We start from the raw sequence: 24,493 nt of genomic DNA, 5'->3' as shown, positions 1-24,493 counted from the left end.
ATCTTAAAAAGATGCTGTATTCTCCATTATTCCATGGGTTAAATTATACACAGAGTTCACTGTCAGCAGTTGTGGTAATGGAAATAGATCCAAAAAAAGTTTTAAGAGATTGGATTAGTGCATGAAAGATCACGTTATCAATGGCTACAATCCCGATGTCAGTTTTCTGTCCCCTGACTCATAATCAGCATGTCTTACACATGGTTCCACCACAAATGCGCGAATGACAAAAGCACGCCTGACTAAACCACGGTGACAAAACCGCGCCAACAAAACCGCGCTGACAAATGAACGCTGAAGCGCGCCGACAACAGCGCGCCGACAGAAGCGCGCTGTAACCTAATCCTAAACCTAACCCTAACCCTAAACCTTACCTTAACTTAAATCGCGCTTCTGTCGGCGCGCTGTTGTCAGCGTGCTGTTGTCGGCGCGCTTTTGACATCGCGGTTTTAGCGCCGCGGTTTTGTCGGCACGCTTTTGACATTCACGCATTTGTCGGGTCACGCTTACACATTTGTTGCTGCAAAGTGACAATGCAAGAAGACTATAAGTATCGAGTCCAGCCCAAAGTATCTTGTATGCATCCAATTAGCCACTGTGAAGTATAGAAGGTTGGATTAGATGGCCAATGGACTGCTTTTGCATAGCTCTTGTTTTTCTCTCTCTGAAGCAAATCTACAGATCTGGAAGACTTATTTCCTTTTTCTAAACACACAATGTGATTGAGTGATAATTTCCAGCTTTGTTTAATGGGTCTTTCTGCACAGAAATTACTACTTCTTTTCAGTGTTTCCTGGATTGTCTTTGTGAATATAGAAGTGAAATCAATAATTTTACAAAGAACCTGATGTGCTTGCAGGGATTGCTCATTGCAAACGATCAAGGGAGGACACTCCATAAATTGCAGGATTCAAGTGCAGTGCAGTGCCTCCTTCAACAGTCACTATTAAGAGTCTAGAGTATTTCCAGGTTTCTCAGACTAAAGAAAGAAAAATTAAAGAATACAGATCTGGAATCCAAATCTGACTGATGTATTTCAGGTGTGATCACCCTCTGCAAAAAGACTGGCTCTCGTGGTTGCTGATACCACCTGCTTACCAGACTAAAATGTTTTTTTGACATATCACTTACCCAATGTTGGTGTTGACTAATTTCAACACCAGCCTACAAATGATTTAATGCTCTGCAACTAACACACTTATTTTCCTAATGTATTTTGTGTTGTTACTGAAAATAAATCTGTTCTTAAAAGTGTTGAGGTAAGTGTTAGGTCTAATTCTAGCTTGTCTTCAAAATTTGTACAGAAGTGATTAAGTACTCCATGCTTCCTCTCCTCGTACCTGAGTCTACGCTTCTGAAAGCAAATGTTAATAGTGACTTAGTAGTTTTTACCCATATTACTTCCCTCCCCATGTATCTTCCTGCAAAGATTCCTGCATAAAAAATTAGAAAATTATTATGACTAGAATCAGGACCTAGAATTAACTGGCATACAACTGAAACAGAAACTTCTGATCAGTATCTCTATTCCCTTCCATGTTACAATTAGCTTCTTCCTTTGACATGACCATGCATGCCATGGGCACAAACCTCTAGATCTAGACACTTTAAAAAAGTGATTATACAAATAGCCTAAGACAATTAATAACCCACTTCAAAATAAAATAATAAGCCATCTATCTGTACAACAGAAATTCTGTTTCCTACTAAATATTTGCATCATTTCTTCCCACATATCCAGTATGTTAACTATCATCTGATTCTTCTTTCCATACTGTTGGTTAGCAGCAGCCATTCCAAATTACAAGTTCCATAATTTATTATTGTCACATCCATACATAGAAGAAAAAGCTCATTAAAAAAAAATACTAAAATTCTGCAAGGATCTTGGTTATGTTTAATTCATATTAGGTCATTAAATAATCAGGTACTTCTAAACTAAAATACCACTAAGTTAACTATGAATCTTATAAAACTCCACTGTTTTAAAATTAGTTCCATATAACAAAGCTACTGATATATTAACACTAGGTATTCCTGGGCCAATTCTTCATAAGCTCTTAGGAACTATATTTCAGTACTGGATGTATGTTACACTGCAGTGTAATATATTGCAAGCAATTACAATAATACAGTCTTGAACATCATGATTTATAGCATTTGATATAATGCACTTAGAAGCTTTGTGAAAGAAGATTGCATTGCCTCCACATCCCTGTTCCCATACTCATGATGCACAGAGGGTTGGGGAACCCAGTGAATGTGATGAGCTTTACAACTGGAGTATGAGAGTCAAGACAACTCTCCTTAAAAGTTTTCTACAAGCATAACTCTCATTCCCTTATCAGGTTTGCCCAATCTTCCATGAAACATCTGAGAATAGTCTATGGTTCCAGAAAGAATTCCTATCCTGTCTGTCTCTTATTTAAGAAGAGGGAGTCAAGCTATTCTACAAAGAACCTGAGGGTAGGACAAGAAGCAATGGGTGGAAACTAATCAAGGAGAGAAGCAACTTAGAACTAAGGAGAAATTTCCTGACAGTTAGAACAATTAATCAGTGGAACAACTTGCCTTCAGAAGTTGTGAATGCACCAATACTGGGAGTTTTTAAGAAGAGATTGGATAAACATTGCTCTGAAGTGGTGTAGGGTTTCCTGCCTAAGCAGGGGGTTGGACTAGAAGACCTCCAAGGTCCCTTCCAACTCTGTTTTTTTTATTCTATGCTATTGCTTGGAAGGCATGTGAGAAATGCAAAGGATATAAAACAATGATGAATTGCCTTGTCAGTGGTGCAACTACTCCTGGTTTTAGTATAATTTTCAAAAATGTTAATCTGGATAGATTTCATATTTTAATATATTTTAATAATTGTTCTATTTATTTTATAATCTGTAAACGTCTCAGAGTCACGTCAGAAGGGAGTAGGTGGCATAAAAATAATTAGTTAATTAGAATGAGGAGATAATGTAATTGGCTTCTATTGACTAATTATAGATGTCAGATCTGATTCCTTTCAATTACATCAAAATCATGACTTACAGTATCTTTAAGATCTGCTCATCTTTTTGCTGACATGAATAACCCAACTACCCCTTTGGATACTGATGACCTAAAAGTTGATGTTGTTCCCAGCCCATTTTTCTCTCTCAAGAAGGACAAGGTTCAGTAGAAGCTAGAAGGGCCACTGAAGAGGACAGAACAGGTAAACTACCAATCTTACCAGCTTATCCAGTATGCAGATTCTCTAATGAAGAGCTGTACAGTAGACAAGGCTTCCTTTCAATGCCAGATCTCCAGAAATGAATTGTTCCCTATGTTCTCTGATACAGAGAAACAGATGTCTCCCATCAAGACTCAGCCAACCTCCGTTTTCAGCTTGCATTAACACAATAAGGTCATGCAGTTAATGAATAATTATTATTTTCTACCTAACAACAAATATCATTTGATGTCACTCATTTTGTCTCTGAATTGCTAATGATGTTTATGTGCCATCAACTTGGTGTCAACTTTTAGCATCCGCAGAGCTAGATTTTCTCCAGGAGGAAAAAAACACAAATGCAATTCCGCCTAAAATAAAATTCTCTGTCCATTTGTGTTTAAGATTTGTAAACTAAGATATTCTGATCAATGTGTTGTTTCACAACTATTAGGATAGGCTTGTTTACCAGTTTGACTGACATTCCTTATCAAAAAATAATCCTCTTGCTTAAATTTAACATTTATTATGGAGGATACACAAATAGCAAAGATAAATTTTGGTTGTACTGGTATTTTCATCTGCAAGTATATGCTTTATATGAATGTCTCATGTTTTTATAATGATATAGCAGTGGAAAAAATAAATGAATAGAGGTATAATAAGAGTATTATTAGCAAGGAATACAAATATCGAATTAGCATTCTATCTTGGCATGGACCTTTTTTCCCATTTAAAATATCTTGACAAAGCATTCTGGTTCAATAAAACCACCTTGCTGTAAACAAAAGAGACAAATATAAGAAAATAGTAAGAAAACTAACCAATATGACTGAGCTGAAAGCAAAGCAAATCTTATTCCTTCATGACTTGACCATCTTCATAGGACAATTAATGCTAAATTTATGCATCCCTTGTGCTGTTCATTACACAGCATGTTATTCTTAATAAGAACATGCAGACATTAATTCAAACTTACCATCCTGACTAACATTTCCCAAATCCTTACAACTAAAGCATTGAACAGACATTGAACAGACATTGGGAGTAGGCTTTCTTAAATAGTTGCAATGTTGTTTTTCTTTTAATTGTGAATATTTTTTATTTCAAAGGGCCAATGAAATATACAAAAGCTACCAACATTTCTTTACAGAATGTAAGAGCATTTTACACTACTTCCCAAAACTTTCAAAAGGACCCCTAAAGTTCTAAAAAAAAAGTTTATGGAGACTATAGAGTGGAAGACAAAACTTGATGGCTAAAGGGTTCTGCCTATTTGTTAGATATCGTACTATTATTTTATAAATAAATAAATAACTGGCCCGCGGTGCCTCTGCTACTGAAAGTGGAGCTCGGGAGGGCACCGCGCTGCCTTCCCTGGCTCCATTTTGGACCATGACTGCTTATGACTGTGAACAGGGAAAATGGAGCCCGGGAGGGCTGCAGGAGGCCATCATGGCCAATAACAGGACCCCAGACATGAGTGACATCAAGCTGGCCATACCCATCCCAGCCATACATCCCACGCCCCCCCCCAGGTCAAACACAATCCTGATGCAGCCTGATGCACAATTGAGTTTGACACCCCTGATTTAGCAAAAATCTGGAGTGATGGGTTTTTTGTTCCAGTGACAAAAAGGAATCATGACTCCCCTTAGCATTAAAGCAGAACACAGTTCTGTTATGTAGCATAGCTTGATACAGAAAGTTAGCAAATGAGGGTCTTCACACTTCGTGATTCCAATCTGGGAAATAAATTCCCTCTGAAAATCTAATTAAATTGTTTGAGTAATCTGTTTCTACAGTTAAGAATCCAAAGTGCTTCAAAGTTTATTATTAACAGCAGAAAAATAGTTGTAGAAGGGTACATTCTATTGTAATATGAGCTCATTGAGGCTTAGGTATGAGGTGTGAAATCTGTCTCTATGTACTGTATATCAAGATAAAATATTATCTGTTCACCTGATTCTCATATCTCTGCTACTATGAGTTCATCTATTCCTCTCTTCCTTTCCCCAAATATTTTTACTACATGCTTACTCACACAAAAGATTTTCACACTTAGATTTTATATTTTTTGTTAAACAAATATTTATAGCCACCCAAGCCACAGGTAGGTGACTCCAAGAGGTTTACAAACATTTTTAAAATCCATCATATAATAAATAAAAACCTATTTAAAAAACCTTACTCCCTCGCCTGATTTGCCCTCAGTGGTATTGACTGGAAATTCAATTATATTTCTATCCAGACACTGAAACTGAAACAGCTGCACTGTTCTATCTATCACACTTGGAGGATACAGTTAATCCTGTCTCTGCCAGCACCAATAGGGAACTTAATGCTACCAATTAAATGACCAAGAACAACTAGTCAATGGAATAGCTTGATTTCCAGAGTTGTGGGTGCTTCATCACTGGAGGTTCTCAAAAATAGACATTTGACCAGAATGCTATAAGGCCGTGATGGTGAACCTATGGCACGCATGCCACAGATGGCATGCGCAGCCATATCTCCCGGCATGGGAGCTATCATCTCCAGCACGCATGTGCGTGCCAGCCTGCTGATTTCACCCTCCCTAGGCTTCAGGAGTTTTCACCCTCCCTAGGCTTCAGGAAAACCTCTGGAGCCTGGGGAAGACTCTGGAGACCCAGCGTTTCTGAACTTCCGGTAAACCCATTGGGCCCGTTTTTTGCCCTCCCCAGGCTCTGGAGGCTTTCCTGGACCCTGGGGAGGGTGAAAATGGCCTCCACCAGACACCCGGAGGAAATACCAAGCTCAGCTTGGAGATGAGTAGTGCAGTGCACATGGGGGGGCACACTTTGCATTATACGTACATGCGCATACTTTGCATTATACGTACATGTGAGTACACTCTCACATTTTTGGCATTCAACAACAAAAAGATTAGCCATCACTGCTATAAGGTCTCCTGTCTTGAGCACGGGTTTGGACCAGAAGACCTCCAAGGTCTCTTCTAAGCCTATGATTTTGTTCTATATTCTTTTTTTATATATTTTGAAGACAGTGTATTGTCCAGCATTTCGTTTTACAAAAAAAGAAAATAACAGATATACTGATAGTGATAATAATAATACACATAATAGCTATAACAATATTTATAATTATATCAACTTATTTATGATCATATTCATTGTACTAACATGCTTATAATTATAGACAACATTCACATTTTACATACACATAACAATAATCTTTCTTCATCTAACTTATACCTCTAATCACTAACCATTGATAAAACCTATTCCACATTGTATAGTACTCTGTATCGCCTTTATCTTTTATTTTCAATGTCAATCTACCCATCTCTGCACTGTCCAATATTTTCCAAATTATGTTTTCATCTGGTGAGGTGTTCCCAGTTTTCCAATATTGTGTGAATAAATTTGTGGCTGCTATCAATACATGTAGCATTAAGTATTTAGTCCCTTTATCATAGCTTTCTGGTATTATGCCTAACAGGAATAATCCTGGCTTTAAGTCTATATGCTGCTTAATTATCTTTTCCAGCCACATATGTATTTTCGATGAATATTTTCTTGCTTTCACACATGACCACCATATACGATAAAAAGTACTTGGAGTCTGATTACATTTCCAACATTTGGCGGACGTATTTTTAAACATTTTTGCTAGTCTTGCCGGTGGCAAATGCCACCTATAAAATATTTTATAAAGATTTTCCTTATGTGCTGTAGCTATTATCAGTTTATAATTTCTATCCCAAAGTTTTTCCATTTATCTTTTGCTCTATATTCTAAAATCTCTAGAAAGGTGATGAAATGTTGAACCATAGAAGTGGCTGTCGGAAATAATTGGGTCTGAATTTAATACAGATCTGTGTACCTTTCACTGTGAATAAGTGATTTATTTATTTACTTATCAAATTTGTATAGCCATCCCTCTTTCAAAATGCAACTCTGAGCAGCAAAACAATCCAATAACAACAAATATAAAATCAGGCAATATAAAAATATAAAATCCAGTTGTTGTTTTTTTTTAAAAAGAAATTATATAAACAAATATACCAACCCTATGCAAAAGGAGGGTAAGAATGAGCACTACAGAATGGAGACATTATTTAAAGTATTTTAAAGTATTCTATAGGGCAGGCATGTCAAACACCCAGCCCGTGGGTTGGTGTGTCATGCACTGCCACATTAAGGGGGTGAAGTCCTGATACATCACAAGGTGCTGCCATGACAACGTGAGTTTGACACCCCTGCTATAAAGGCTCTAGAATGGCACCCATTAATGTAGACAAATTGAATAAGACCTGTTAACTATATGATAGGAAAACTAATAACACCAATCCCCAAATCGTAAGACATTATAATCAGGTGCCGTGTCCAACACAGCCAAAATTTCTGAAGCTATATCTAGTTGAGGTAGGTTTGATCCTCTACTACATTTCTCCCTTTTTCCTCTGGAAAAAGTAATTTCTGCTCTTCCTCTAGGCAACAGGATGATGTAAAGGTTCAGAAAGATAGAATAGAACTAATATTCGGAAAAATAATATGGAGTAAATCTCCAGGGCTGTATCACAATCACAGAGGAACCAAAAGAAAATTGAAATTGTTATTAAAGACAAGAAAGCCTTTTAATGTAAAATACTGCAATATTAGGCAGATAAATAATTCATAAGAATACATCAACAGCTTAACGCTGTGTTCTTCCATATAATCCAAGTAATCACACCTTTCAATCATACCTTTCATCACACAATTTCTATAATCTGCTTTGTATGTTTATGCTAAGGCAGATTTTAACCACGGACAATCAAATAAACCACAATTGGCTAGGAGTATATATTACAATAGGCCACAGACCACAAACCTTACTTTAGAAAACTGTGATGACTGAAAGTGTAAAATGCATTAAAACAAAAACAAATAACCATTATGGTGTGGGATGATGGGTGAGCTTAGTTGGTAAGGAATAAAAAAGCCTTGCCTGTCAAATGACCTTTAAACCTCCCAAATAAAAGAAGAATAAGATTGCAGTCTTATACTGAGATAAAATATATTCCAGGGCTCTATAAAGGAATTTTACACAGAAGTGGATTTGATGACACTGGTGGGAACATTGGAACTATTGTGGCCAGTGGAGCTGGCAGCAGATTCTGACAGTGAGGAGGTTGGGGAGGAACATGGGCCAGTCCAGGAGTCTGGGGAAGGCTCTGATGAGTGCTCTGTATTGGAGGCAGAGATGGGGCCAGGCCAGGGCCATCTGACAGTTATCAGCTGCCTTCAGAGTCAGACATCAGTGAGGCACATGAACAGCTGGAACCTGTTCCCAGTGTGCGCATACACAGAGTTGCCAGATGAAGAGAACAACTAAGGAGCAAGAGTCGACTTGGGAGTAAAGCTACAGGTGAATGGTGAATGGTCCCTCCCATAGGAAATAAAAGAGGAGCGAAAAGGGAAGGAAGGGGGTTTGCAGGAGAAAATTAGTTCATTCCTGCATTCTTGCCAAGTATTGTGGCATCTGAAAGATGTTGGCCTGGCTACTCTCCAAGCCTGATAAAGGTTGGCAACTGTGCACTATCTTGAAAGACTGAAGAATGGGATGTGCTGGAGAGGAATCCACTGTAAATTAAATAAAAGGGGTTTATCGGGATGAGGGCTTCGTGCTGCTGGGGAAGTCTAGGTCAGAACAGGAACAATCTTCCTATAAAATTGGTAGGTTCTCTAACTTTGGACGCGAGAGAGATATTTAAATAGAGATCACAGATATTTTAGATGGTTACCTTGTATATCAAAAAGAACTGGGCTCAATGATTCTTGTGGTCTCTTCTAACTCCTCAATTCTGTGGTGATGAATTACAATTCAGAAGTTACCTGGCCTACAGAATTCAGAAATGATATGCATATAATTTAATACCTGTGGGCAAGATGTGCCCCAAAACTTCAGTTTCCCTATCCTAACTGGCTTTTGTTTAGAATCTTTTAATTATAGCAGACATTAAATGGGAGATGGGCAGGAAAAACAGCAAGCGTCAGTTTCTTTTTTATGTTATACAAGAATGCTGAGAAAGCTAGGAAGTGTCCTGAGGAAAACTAGAATAAAGAGGCTACCAGTCTGCCTTCTAATAAGGAGAAAAATTATGACCATGATACCATTTTGAAGAGGACTACTTTTCTCAAAATGTTATGTTCTAAAAACTTTACATGTTTGCCCACCAACCACAAATTGCCCATCTCCTACAAAAGCAATATGAATTTTCCTTTCTACTTCTTGTACTTTTCAGAGGAATAGTTTCTCAAATAATTTATCCGGAACATGAAGAGTCATAGAATTTTGTAATCATTTTTCTTCTATTATATAAGAAGCCAAGTTATGTTACAGTAAGTAAATAAATAATCATATATACGTAACTTTGTCAAACATGAATGGGGCCATTTAAAGGAATAAAAGATGATGTAAAAAGAAAAATATGATTTTTCAACTTTCTATTCATAACTGTTTTATAAACACACACACGTATTATGAGCAGAAATTTGAAAAATCACATTTTTCTTTTTACATCACCTTTTATTCCTTGTCAATGAGCAAAATGGGACAAGTACAATTTGGCTTTATGCCAGGGAACTCTTGTGCAAACCAGATTTTGATTTAACCACTGAGCCAAGGTGGCGCAGTGGTTAAATGCAGCACTGCAGGCTACTGCTAGATCAGCAGTTCAGCGGTTCAAATCTCACCGGCTCAGGGTTGACTCAGCCTTCCATCCTTCCGAGGTGGATAAAATGAGGACCCAGATTGTTGGGGGCAATATGCTGACTCTCTGTAAACCGCTTAGAGAGGGCTGAAAGCCCTATGAAGCGGTATATAAGTCCACTGCTATTGCTATTCATCAAGTTGTGGAGAAAATTATGAATATGAAAAAAGAAAGTGTACGTGGTATTTCTTGATGGAGAAAAAGTGTGTGATTGATTGATTGATCTAATTTATATAAGCAACCTTTTCGCCAAGGTAATTCTGAGCAGTATACAACAAAGTGAAGAACAATGAATAAATATGCAAAACCAGTGTTTTCATTAATTATAAAAACATTTTAAAAAATAAAAAAACAAAGCAGACAAGAACATAATAGATATAGGGATGCTAATGGAGTCATACCACAGAGTCACAAAGTCACCATCCCCAGTCCTGCTGGCACAACCAGGTCTTAAGAGACCTGGAAGGAAGCTTAGAAGTGATGAGATCAACGCAGAGGTGATCAAGTGAATAAGCTTGATTACGCTTTGCATAAATAAAGGATTGACTGATTGCTGACTATTATTAAAAGAAAAGTGTGAGAGAGAATAAATGGAACACTATACAAATAGTTCAGCACTGAGCAGGGAATAAACAAGGCTGTCTGATTGTTTGATTGTTTAATGTATTTATGGATAAATGTATAAGAAATGGCTCTGCTGATTTTAAGAGCTTTATTGGTTGAAGGTGTGGATGGCAGCATAACTTTTGTATGCTCATGACCTTATATCTTTTTCCTGAGGTAATTCTTACTGGATGCTGTGCTTTTTTAGTACATTTGTATAGGATTGTGCTGTTGGACCTCAAACAAACCACAATAAGCCTCATTTTAATACAGTAGGACTGAAGTCTGATTAATCTTGAATGAGATTATATTATGAGGGAGGAATGCATTTACATTTTTTTTAAAGAAACATTTTTCTATACCACTGTGTCTATATTTGCATGACTGGCATATGGTGTTTGTTATTCTAGAGAATCTGTATTCGTTAGTTTAGTGATCAAACACTACCTATAACTACAAGTGTATGATTCATTGCCATTGCCTCGAAACCAGAAGAAGGTGTTAAAGTCTACATTTGAACCTATTCATATTTCATATTATCTTTTGCACACTTATCTTTCTTTAATCACACACAGATGAAGTGATAGAAGAAAATTTAAAATAAATGATCAGATATGATGCAGTTCCCAATCCAAATTAGCCATATATCATTACCAATAGAAAAACAAGTCACTCTTAAGACCAATTACTTCATTAACTCAAAGCTTCTTTCCTACATATAGCAATCAAATAAATTACTGTACATAATGATGCATTCCCACAATTATTTTTACATATCTATCTGGCATCTAATGCCACACGATAATGTTTGTTTATTGAGAGATGCTACTAGGTGATTTTTCATTCATTTATTCAGAGTAAATCTAGAGGGATTTCCTTATCTTTCCGTGTTCCTTGCCAGAGTTTTACTTTTGCAACCTGTTGCCAGAATTGTAAATTTAGGAGGTGAGGAGAGAAAATAGCCAAATAATGTTGCTACTGTGGTTGCCATCAATAACATACCCCGACCATCCCAAAAAAGAAAAGAAAATCCTATATCATGGTGTGTAGATGAGAAGAGAGATGCGCTAATAATGCTGCTTTTTTCATCATTCATTTAGTCATATGGCATATATGTTGGAGACACAACTCTTGCCATTTTTAACATTATTTGAGTGTATTGAGCACTAAGCCATAAAACTGAATGTAATGTACGTGCAAATTAATTAATCATATCAATTTCAGAGCAGGCTCAGGAAAAGACATTTTTATGTACCCATGGTAGTACAAGCTGAAAAAAGAAAAGCGAAACTTCAAGCCAAACTATATCCCAGAAGCAAAGAGGTTCCGGAACCTGAATGTGTTGTCAAGATGTCCAGTCGCCCACTATCTACTGCAGAACACAATATCCTCCAGAAAGGTCTCAACTATAAATAGATAATGCTAATCAGTGAGAATTCTTTGCAGCCTTAGAAGCAGCATTTAAAACCACAGATCCTACAATAAAAACCCAAGAAAACATAAAGCAGACAATAATCCTACAGATCAGAAGAACACAGAATCAGAATCAGCTCAAAGCAGAGGACAGACATGCACTCAAAAATCTAAAGAAAGACCAAACCATCATCATCATCACCATCAGGCAAAGGCCAATCCACAATTGTTATGGACAGCTCACAATATACACAAAAAGTCAAAGAATTAATAGAAGACAAATAAATCTACATCCCTGCATGCACCAACTTGGTACAGAAATTTGATAACTTCATTAAGAGAACCCTTAATGAACTAATCATGAAAGTCAGATAGCAAAGAAGAACAGTAGCAGATGAAAAACAATGGACCCATTTTCCCACTTCAGTGGATATCCAAAAATACACAAGCCCAACATACCTCTTTGTCCAATTGTATCATTGCCAAGGCCCCACAACAGTCAAAGAATTTACAGTAAACTTGAACATCTCACAGAGGAGAGGGAATATTCTATCAGCGTCCGACTACAGTTCTTCCAGAAAATCAAAGATCTAATAATAATAATCTAATAACAGAAGATAATAAAATAATGGTTTCTTTTTAAAAAAAATTTTTTATTGAAGGTTATAAAAAAAGGCAAGATTTACAAAATACAAAAAAAAAACCTCATTACATATTTACAGTGCAGACGGCACTGTTCATCTCACATAGTTCATCTCACCTTGCCTAGTTACTAATTCTATGCAGGTATTTATAACGGATTTTTCCTATCAGAACATCAAAGTTTTTCCAACACTGCAGTCTATTGGTATTACTTGTAGGTGAATTCTCACCTCTAATACATTCCTTATCTCATTTGTCATAATGGTTTCATTTGATGGTAAGGTGTTCTTTATATCCATAGACCCAGAACTGGTGAAAGAATTTATGGCAGCAGTACTACACAACACATCCGACTTAACTAAATGCACATTGAACTATCCAGAATCATGGACTTTATCAAACTTTGCCTCACTGCCTATTTTCAAATTGATGGACAATATGCCAACAAATTAGAGGAATATCCATGGAAATCACTCTCAGGATTCATAGCAGAGATTGCAATGCAATGTCTAAAAAATGACATCTTCAGCATAATAAAAAAATAAATAAAAACTACAGAAGACACATGAAACAAGCAAAATCTTAAAAGGAATGAAATTCACAAGGAAAGAAAAAACAACTTCCTGGATAACCTCATCTGCAGAGGCATTTATGACAAATTAGAAACACGATCCAGGTACTTCATTATCAAAATAACAACCCAACGTCTCACAAAAATTGCTGTGGAACATTATTCTGATGAGCAAAAACACACTGCAATAAGCCAGAACACCAGAAAACTTATGCAACAACATTTTTCAACAAACTGGATATCCTCACGTCTTTATCAAAAAGAACCTGACCACTCAGCCCACTACAATGCAACCAATACAAGCTGTAAAAAGGATAGCACAGCCATACATCAGAAATATCTCAAAAACAACCAACAGACTACTACAACCACAAGGCACCACCTTACTGCACAAACCAACTAAAGCTTTCCAAAATGTCTTAAGTAAACCAAAAGGCCCAGTAGCCCAAGAAATAAAAACCAGGCATTATCTCCAACATGCAGTATAAAGACTAACAGTAACTATGTAAGACAGAGAGATAAAAAATTAGCAGAGCATGTCCATGAACATCAACTAGCAGTTAGAAGAGACTATGAAAACTCCTTAATCTCACAACATATGGACAGACTCAACAATAGGGGAACTGAAAAACTGCAAATAACTTAGACCAACTAAATCCCAAAATGCAAAGGAATGCTTGGAAGCTTGGCACTCAGACAAATCAGCCATCAATGGACACATACAGATGAATCATATTTACACATCATTCAAAAGAGACAATAAAAAACTCTAAAAACGAAACAAAAAGACCAGAACACAATCTTCTTCTATATTCAACACCAAGAGAAACAGAGATTAACACCTGACAAACAATCAAGCAGAAAATAATAATACCCTAAAGCAGGAAATACCAAGGAGGAAACCATACCCCCACCAATACTGGAAGGGCATGCTACTACATACATATAAACCGAAAATAAATCCAACAATCACTAGCACTAAAAGTGTTTCCTAGTCAAATAATGAAACATCTCCAAGCAAATAACTCAAAAAATTTTGCCAGAAGATCCTTTCAATCTAACACTTCGTACATATTTTATCCCCATTTCTAATTTCTGTTCAGAAAATAATTGTGTACAAAAATGATGTAGAAAAAATATTACCACAATATTTTTCAACAAATTGCATTAGCAGACTTCTCTCTGGAACTACCTAGATAGGGTTTTTTTCCCAATAGGCTACTGAGTAGTATATTCCAAGTCATGACTGCATAACTCCCTAAACCATAAATCATGGTGCACAAGTTCAGTTCACACAACACACTGGTGCACAAACAAGGATATCACATTCTGGCACTAAACCTAGCCAATAATTTAAAAAGTCTATTAGACAATCCTATCCATAAACTCAAAAATGGGCTCAAACTATATTAATATGAAGGATAATAAGATAACTATCTCAGGTAATATGCAAACCAATGAACTTCTATTAAGTGAGAGGATACAGTTATTCTACTTGGAATCTTTCACTCTTTCCTTCTAGGTATGATTGAAAAGCATGCCAAACAGATGGTATTCAGCAGGTTGTGTCCAGTTCTGGAGAACTGGTAGTGGAAATTTTGAATAGTCCGGAAAGCCGGTAAATGCCACCTCTGACTGGCTCCACCACCATCCATTCTCTGCCTCCCAAGTCCCAGCTGATCCAAAGGAAATGGGGATTTTGCAGTAACCTTCCCCTGGAGTGGGGAGGGAATGCAGATTCTACGGAGGGGATGTTCTTTGAAATTGATACCTCCCTTAACATGGAATTGCCAATCTGACTTCACATATTTAGTGGGGGATTAGTTTGTTTCTCTCCCCCATTACCTTTCTCCCTCCTTCTGCCAAGCTCTGGTAAGGCTGGTCCTGACAACACAACTCCTTGGTCATGTGGAACCTCATGGAGATAAAAGCCAAACATTGACTTTCATAGTCAAATTGTCTTTAAAAGAGAGAATTGCCTTACCACAGATGTTCTTATGGATCATTTCCTTTCAGCATTTGAAATTTGTACAGAACAAAGCACTAACTACTATGAGTAAAGTATATATATTTCATAAGTATTACATAACAACGTAAGGGCTAAACAGCTGCAGAAAGAAAGAAAAAACACTCCCAAGAAGTACTAAGCATTAACAATAGTAGACTGATTTGACACTCTTCATGTTAACATTTTCTTTTAACACACAGCTTAACTAGTTGGGTACAGTAGAAATCTGAATCAAGATTATTATATTTTATTTTGGTTTTACTTTATTTTATTGAAGGACCTTCCGTGCAATGGTTTAATGCTTATAATTCTATTCATCAAAGACAATTGTTGAGCAAAGCAATAACAATATTTCAGCTCTGGGAAAACTGCTTTTTTTCCCCCCAATAGTGACAATTGCAACATTTTGTTCCTGAGAAAGCACTGCATCTCTTTCTCACCCAAGCTCTTGTATAATTAGCATACCAAGCACAAGAGAGAGTGCTATGTAGGGCTAGATGGAATGAAAAAAAATGTATGGGATGGTAGTCAGTGACTTATGATCACCATTGGACTGGAATTTCCTTTGCTGAGCAATGCAGTCATTAAAAGGAGGTACACCCAATTTTACAAACTTTTTTTGTCATGGTCATTAAGTGAATCTCATGACCATTAAGCAAATCTGGATTCCCCTAGCTCCATGATGGCGAACCTATGGCATGCGTGCCACAGGTGGCACGCAGAGCCCTCTCTGCAGGCATGCAAGCCGTCGCCCCAGTTCAGCTCCAACACACATGTAACCGTGCCTCCCACTAGCCAGCTAGTTTTCGGCCCTCTGCCGTGCATGTGCGGGATGCGGGGTGCATTCAGGAAATGTGTGTGCATGCACAGGGGCGGTGGGTATTTGGGGTCATGTAGGAAGTGGGGAGTGAGGAGGGTCGCACGTATTGCATTATGGGTGCGCATGCACACACTTTCAGCACGCCACAACAAAAAGGCTAGCCATCACTGCTCTAGATCTTTCTTATTGGGGAGATTGCAAAGAACAATCACATGATCCCAGGACATTGCAATCTTTATAATTACATGCCAGTTGCCAAGCATCTGAATTTTGATCTTGTGACTGTGAGGACCCTGCGATGGTCATAAGTGTGAGGACCAATTGTATATCATTTTTTTCAGCATCATGGTAACTTACAGAGGTTGTTAAAACAAGTGGTCATAAGTCAAGGACTACCTGTATTTCCAATTAAAGTATTCTAATATTCCATCTTATTTTTCACTTTTGAATTCTAATGTTTATGAATGCATTGCTCCCTAGACATCACTGGACAGGGGAAACATTTACCTTTACCCATATACAAGAATCTGGTCAGCTAACAGTCAAATTGGCACTAGATAAGGGTCAACAGAATTTAAGGAAGGCTGGACTTAAGTCTCTTGTGGAAGCACAAGGATTCCAAACTGATGATATATTTAACCACACATTCCAGCCCAGTCTGCTTATCTCCTACATCTAGCTAATTTGGCAATGATTATTCTTGTGATCTGATACATCTTTGATTAACACACTACATCACTCTGAATCTGGTTACAGTTATCCATGCCTGGGTCATATCATGTGCGGATTCCTGCAGTACTCTCTATAAAGAGATATCCTGGAAAAGGATTGGGTCATGTCCTCAATGTGTTAGTGTGATAAAGAAAAGTCTACACCAGTTGCCAGTCTGTTTTCCAGATTCAGTTTATATTTAAGTATTAAACCTTTCAGGTTTCATTACCTAAGGGAGTGCTTCGCTTCTTATAAGTTTAACCAGAAATCAGTTTTGATTTTATGTGGGAGGGTGCGTGCGTGCATGTGTGTGCGTGCATGTGTGTGTAATATATAATTCTTGTAGTACTCAATTCATAGTTAGTGGTTTCTAGTGTTTTCTGGTTTGAAAGAGGGGTCAAAGAAGCCATCTAGGTCAAAATTGAGCAGCTCTTCTCAACAGAGGGTGAGAGATATGACATCATCTATCTCCAGTCTATCAAATAGTCCTTTCAGCAGCTCCAAGAAGGCTCCACATCCATTTGCACCACTCAGGTGATCCTGAGGATGCAGACAAACCTCCAAGTGGCCTCAATGACTGTCTAGAAAAAGTGCAAATGACCAGCTGTCTTCAAGGAGTTTAAATCCTTCCATTCCCCACCATCTAGTCAAAGCTGAAGAAGCTTCTTGGATGAGAAGTAAAACATCTTCAAAGAAAACCAAGAAAGTCCAGTTGAAGAAGCACCAGTTGAAGAAGCACCTTTGGGACTGGTTTCAATCTCTCACCTTCTCAGAAGTTAAGTCACATCTCTTTAATTGGGTTTTTTAATTATTTTTATTGGTTTTAATATTCTGATAAGGTTTCATCATTATTTTGTATTGTTATTATTATCATCTAATTTTCTATGATTTTTTAAAAATATTTAATGTATATTCTATGTACGTACAAGAGCCTGCAATCTGGCAGTTTGAATCCCAACAGGCTCAAGGTTGAGTCAGCCTTCCATTCTTCCAAGGTGGGTAAAATGAGGACCCAGATTGTTGGGAGCAATAGGCTGACTCTGTAAACTGTTTAGAGAAGTCTGTAAAGCACTGTGAAGCAGTATATAAGTCTAAGTGTTATTGCTATTGCCTTTGTGGTGCTTATGGAATGGAGAAATATAAAACCACACCCAGGGATGCTGACCAAAAGCTTCTACCCTCCACTGCAATGTTCAAGATAGCATCTCATCCTTTAATTATCTTAAATTACAATATACTTAGTTTTGAAAATGTCAGTATGTCATGCTTCTTAATAGTAGAAGTTCCCCATCAGTCAATAACAGTGTTCCATGAATCTCACAGTATATTCATGCTGGCCACATAACCACAGATGTGTCTTTGGACAAGGCTGTGTCCCTTGGCTAAGAAACAGAGATGACCACTGCCCCCTAGAGTTGGACATAACTGGACAGGGGAAACCTTTACCTTTACACTCAATTTAAATAAAATTTCCCCGTAATATTTTAATTTCCTTTCCAGATCCAAATACAATCATTTTGCATCTAGTCAGAACCTCATACACTTTTGTGATTTTTAACCCAGAATCAAACGCAAACATCATCCACTACTAACTCCTTCCAAGCAATTATTTGGAGATCTTATTTCAGAAGAGTCCATAGTTTTCTTGACTAGCTGCCAAGTTTTCAACAAAAATACGGCCAAAAGATATAAAAGGAAATAATTTGTCTAATTATTCAGCATTTCTAAAGAAGCTTATTTACTAAATATAATAGAATAATTCAGAAACATCATCCATAATGACATGTCAGTTCATGGAAATCATGTTGTCATGAATCTACTGTACGTACTTTCCATTGAAATATTCATATGTGTAATCAAGGAAATTGGACAAAATCTGTTTTTGTCAATAATACGATCCTGTCCAGGTTGTCACAGGAAGCAATTGTCTGTTTCCAATTCCAACATTAACGTCATGAAACTGTAATAATAACAAGTTACCAGGACTCACTAAGATTTATTTATTTATTTATTTATTTATTATTTTATTAGACTTATATACCGCTTCATAGGGCTTTCAGCCCTCTCTAAGTGGTTTACAAATTTTTTAGCAAATTGAGTCAGCAACTTGCCCACACAGTCCAGGTCCTCATTTCACCCACCTCGGAAGGATGGAAGGCTGAGTCGACCTTGAGCCGGTGAGATTTGAACCGCTGAACTGCAGATCACAGTCAGCTAAAGTGGCCTGCAGTACTGCACCCTAACCACTGTGCCACCTCGGCTCTTAGATGATTTCTCTGCCTTTGCTTTCTCATGCCCTTGGACGGTGTTGTAATAGTAATTCAGATGAATCTTCAGTTTTATAACTCTAGGCCAGTGATGGTGAAACCTTTGGATTTGGCATGTCGAAAATTCAAAAAATGCCTAACTCGATTCTGCTACACATACCCAAACAAAAGAGAAGCAGTTCTTTATCTCTGCCACCCCCTTCATCACCATCTAGGTCACCTTGAACAGCAGCACCTGATGGCAATGCCAAGGGTGAGTCTGAAGTAGAGGCCCGGGCCTCAGCTTCAGCCCTATTACCACCACTGCCATTCAGAAAGACCACCTCATGCCATTGCTCAACAGGGAAAAGCCTTGGAGAATGGTGTAATTGCCCTGCAGCCTAGTGGCCCCCAGGATCTGCCATGTTCTTTTACCTTCAGGCACTATTCTCTTTCAGTTGACAGGGCCCGTGGCCTACCTGAGATTGCTTTTGGTCATACAAGGCTTTTCTTCTTGCAGAACAAAATTCCTGCAGCACTCTTGCAGAATGCTCTTCTGTGGCCTCTGACCTCCAAAAAACCACATGAAACCTGTTCTTTCATGGTTTTTGGAGACTCGAGTGGCCACACAACTGCACACCCGATTCTCACAATAACTCAGAAAACCACACAAGAATAGGGAGTGCTTTCAAAAATAGTTTCCATCAGATGTTGAACTCTGGTGTGTATCACCCAAAACATAATGATGTATTCCCTTTCCAAGAATTGCATATCATAGGTTTGCCACCACTAACATAGGCCTTTACTCATAAGAGATCATTTACTAAGTCACTTCAAAATCTAGAATGAAGTGAAAAGCAACTATCAAATGAAATATGTGTTGATGCAATTCAAAGTACAACATCATGTTTTGACTTTTTTTACATAAATGAATAGTTCTAACTGCCCAGCAGACACCTATTTCTGAGTATGTTCCCTTAGCCTGGTAAAGATGTATATTTATGCATTTATAGAAGTTGTTGAAAATAATGCAAACTAAAGAGTGATCAAGTATCAGTAACAATATAGATGGCAACCATATCAAAGACATACCCAGTTTTTCTGGTTTCACAGGAACAAGAAATATCACTAAGGAATACCCATGTAAGTAAATTAAGACATGCTACTCAATTGATATATGTTATTATTCCCTGTTCATTGCTTACCTGATTCTCCTCATGAGAAACCCTCATTTGTTCTTTCAAAACAGACATTCTGGCTGCTTCCTCTTTGCGCAAAACTCTTTCTTTTTTAAGCTCTGGACTCCAGAAGGTCTTGATGCTATTCATGGAAGAGCCAAGCTTGCTATCCTTGATGTCTAGCTCTTTCCTTAGAAGGTCATTTTCCCTTTGTAACTCCTTCAGTTGAGCCTGTAAATCTAGCATGGTGCTGTCTCTTACTTGCCTCAGCATGGAAGGAATTTGATGATGGTGATGATGTGAGGAAGTGGTCAACCCTCCATGCTGATCAGTATAAGAAAGGAGATCTGAATGGGAGAGGCCAACAGAAGCAATATTAGGGCTGCTTCCCATTGCTGTAACTCGTCCACCGTATACAGCTCGATTTGTAGCCCTTCCAAGAGTCATTGTGCCCTTTGGGAAAGTAGTAGATGCCACACCTTCATGGTCACTCAGATACATTGGTCCAGATGTTGCATAGGCAGCATTAAGTGACTGAATGTTCTCCATTGATAAAGTTTTACCTGTCCCTCCACCTCCTCCACTACTTGTTCGCCGATGGCCCAGGCGAGGTGATCTTGGCAAACGTGGAGATCTGGCAGGGCTGCCTTCCAGGTTACTGATTGTTCTTGCACTTCCGTACATTTTGATTTTACTGTGGGGTACTACTTAACAAGAAACTATTCTTCTCTTAAGTAGGATGCCTAGCATTAATTTTCAGTTGAAAATGTTGGCAAACAGCTTTGCAGCACTCTTCCAGAAGGCAACACATTCGTTGAAATCAATTTTCCAGGTTCAAGATCTGAAAATAAAACAACAGTGTTATTGTTGTGCGAGTAACAATATAGCAGCAACACCTGGGAGAACTAATTTATGTCATATATCAGATTATATAAATTGCAAATCCCACTCACTGAACTTGGTAATAATTTTTTTAAGTCTTCATATTTATATTTTTTTTCAATTAGTAACCAGAGGTTAGAAAAGAGGAAATGCTAAAAATACCATATTACACATCATGTTAAAAACTAATGAAATGTTGCATTGCTAGAAATTCTCCAGGTTGTGTAATTAATCCTGAGTTTCAAAAATAAGTTGAGCATTTAGTAAATAATGCTTAATTAAAGAATGTAAGCTACCATTGTACCAAAGAATATATTTTATTATTATTTATAGCTTTGCTTCATTCATATGTTATGAAATCCATATGGTCACTGAATACACAGAACTAATAGTCACATGGCCAGAAACATGATGGGTAATTTCCTACTCCCAAAGCAGCAATCATAAAGATTAGATTCTATTTATTTATTTATATTTATTTCTTTAAAGCATTTATATTGGCACCCATCTTTCAGACAACTCTGGGCAGCTCTCAATCCAAGATTAGAAGACCTTTAAAATCATTTTAAGAACTAAAAAAGTGCTACCAGTTAAAACAAAATATTAAAATAACAAGATCCTGGTGCCAATCTGTGCTGTGTGGCACAGTCTGTGTGGCATCATCTGATCTTCTCCCAATGCTTGATGAGAAAGCGGGGTCTTTAAAGGTTAGGTCTCCTCCGGATTCCATCTGACAGCCAATGTCGGCTGGCAACTCCCCGGGGGAGAGCCTTCTCTGTTGCAGCTCCAACCCTCTGGAATGACCTCCCCATGGAGATCCGGACCCTTACTACCCTCCCGGCCTTCCACAAAGCCACCAAGTCCTGGCTGCTCCAGCAGGCCGGGGGACTTGTGAAACATCCAGCCCCACGGAAACTGTGAATGATGCGTTTTTTAAAGTGTTGTCTTTGTCTATTTATTCCCCTTCCCTTGTCTATTGTGAGCCGCCCGGAGTCCTTCGGGAGTGGGTGGCATACAAGACAAATAAACTAAACTAAACTAAACTTACAGAAAGTTAAAAGTGTGGAGATATGCCAAACTTCAGAGGGAAGTGTGTTCCATAGGAAAAGCGCTGCCACAGAAAAGGCAATTAGTATTACAGCACTGGCAATAGCACTTAACTTAAATAGAGCTTCACAGTGCTTTACAGCCTTCTCTAAGCAGTTTACAGAGTCAGCATATTTCCTCCAACAATCTGGGTCCTCATTTTAATGACGTTGGAAAGATGGAAAACTGAGTCAACCTTGAGCCTGGTGAGATTCGAACTGCCAAATTGCAGGCAGCCAATAGGCAGCAGAAGTAACTTGCAGGACTGCATCCTAACCACTGTACCATCTCTTGATAAAGTACTATGTTTGTCTTAAAATATGTAAATGCGCTCCTCCTTATAAAAATATAACAGATGAAAAAATTATCAGACATCATGAAGAGGTAAATAACTCATTTTAAATTGTTTTAAGTTGTCTTAATTTAATGCTTTCTAACACTACCTTTCCTCTATTTCAGATTTTCCAAAACCTTATCTAAGGTTCCAAATACAGTAAAATAAATGGAGAAAGGTATTAAGATTACTGTTCATTCTTTAGTTTTAAAAAAATGCATTGTTTTCCCAAGCATCTCTTTATCAAAAAAACAAAACCAATTCAAGTACTACCTGATAACTCCAGTACTACCTAATTGGTTGTTTCGCTCCAATCAGAAATTACTTGAAAAAATCCCCATATGTTTATTGAAATAACATACCAACCTCCCTCTTTCCAAAAGGACCTCTCATCAGTGGTGGATTGCAGGCGGTACGCCCCAGTATGGGTGTACCGGAGCCTGCCCGGAGCACCGGGTACCGTTCCCATACTGTGCTCCAGAGGCCCCACCTACCCACCTGAGTTCCTTACCTGTCCTTTAAGCCTTTGGCACTTCCACACACACGCATGGCACATACAGCACCTGCGTGATGCTCCACCAAGAATCTGAAGCATCACGGAGGCTTGTGGAAGCATAGCAGGCAAGTAAGCCACATGCGCACACTGCGTGCGTCCATGTGGGTGATGCCGCTGTTGTTCCAACCGTACCGGATGGAACGGAATCTGGAACCCACTACTGCCTCTCATTATTTGTGATTTATGGATCCCTGTTGGCTACTAAATACTTATATTATGGTGAGCACAGAACACTGTTAAACCAACAAATTTCATTTATTTATACCTAATTAAATGCAAACTATTTTGTGTCCAAATCAGGCCATTATATCCAATGTATTCATTTTTCAACTTTTAATTATAAATGCTACAATGGCTCTTTTCTTATCATCTAGAATTGTGCTTACAGGGAAAGGTCACATATAATAAATAGTAAAATACATTGTGAAGTGGTTGAAACATAATTATGAGTAGTAATGAGGTTTCTTAATATAGTTTATTAAAATTCTACAAAAGATAAAATATAAATAGCAAACAAAAATTATTAAGAAGGAAAAAGATAGGGGAAAGGAGGGTGCAAAGGAATAAAGATGAAAAGAAATAGAGGAAAAAATAGCTTTCACGTTTCTTTGAAGCAGTTACAAATACAAAATATATTAACCTTGCAATCTAAAATTCAATTGTTCCAAGTAGTTCTGTAAGCTTAAACATTTCTAATAGTCAAATTCCAAAATTAATGTAGCATTTTTTTCAGTTTCTCTCAAAAAGTACAGAAGTGGTTTTCACATAGAAACAAAGTAGGATGCCGTAATGAGGTAAGCATGGAAGTCCATTCTTACAATTTAGCTTTGGTTACTTCCAATAAAAATGGAAGTGAGCCTCAGGTGAAATTAGAGTTCATCAAGTTATTAAAAACTACAAAGTAGAGAATGATTAGGTATATATTAGGAATAAAAGAGAATTTGACAACTAGACAGATTATTTGGGTATTAAAGTTTCTTTATCATGTGGAATGGGAAAAAGGATTAATGACCCTTAAGATTAGTTGTTCTGTTTGCTTCACCTAACTAAAACAAATGAAATAGGATATTGGTACCAATACCCACTGTGGGGAGGTAATTGAGTAATGAATGTCCTGTCTCTGTTTTGGGAGATTGTGTACGAGGCCTACATGACACAGGAAGGGGGTCTACATGACACAGGAAGGCCAGGTACTTTGGGATGATCAATATGTTGGCTAAGAGTATAAAAGACTGTAAACAACTGCCCTTCAAGGCTCAGATTTTGCTTGCCCAATAGCTACTGAACCTTTGTGCAATAAACCTTTCCCTCTGACAAAGAGCTGGTCTTGACTCATTTTCTGCTGCAGGAATAATACAGAATTAGAACTTTCTCCACTATATTCACTCATTTTATTGATCTGCATCAAATTTGTTTCTAATAATATAAATTTGGATGTATTGATTTAAAATTAAAACTATACTCTTAGTTAGTAGCAATGTATTTATACTCTTCCTTTCCATTCA

The 24,493-nt window shown here is 37.6% G+C and overlaps 1 protein-coding gene across 3 annotated transcripts in view; it reads right to left on the bottom strand.

Moving 5' to 3' along the window:
• Positions 1-24,493, bottom strand: part of ERC2 (ELKS/RAB6-interacting/CAST family member 2) — a 608,417-nt gene that overhangs the window by 569,451 nt on the left and 14,473 nt on the right. For all 3 annotated transcript variants that reach the window (XR_015695894.1, XR_015695895.1, XM_087709041.1), the window contains exon 2: positions 20,158-20,971. Coding sequence is in view for 1 of the 3 variants with exons in the window: in XM_087709041.1 (XP_087565167.1) it covers positions 20,158-20,814 (657 nt within the window). In the remaining 2 variants the exon portion in view is untranslated. The remainder of the gene's footprint in view (positions 1-20,157; positions 20,972-24,493) is intronic.

Source organism: Thamnophis sirtalis, unplaced genomic scaffold (assembly GCF_051295495.1).
Source record: "Thamnophis sirtalis isolate CommonGarterSnake01/CBP01778 unplaced genomic scaffold, rThaSir2_p1.2 scaffold_3, whole genome shotgun sequence".
In the NCBI taxonomy this organism is placed as follows: Eukaryota; Metazoa; Chordata; class Lepidosauria; order Squamata; family Natricidae; genus Thamnophis; species Thamnophis sirtalis.
The sequence above is the reverse complement of the archived record's forward strand: the minus strand, read 5'-3'. Positions and strand labels throughout refer to the sequence as shown.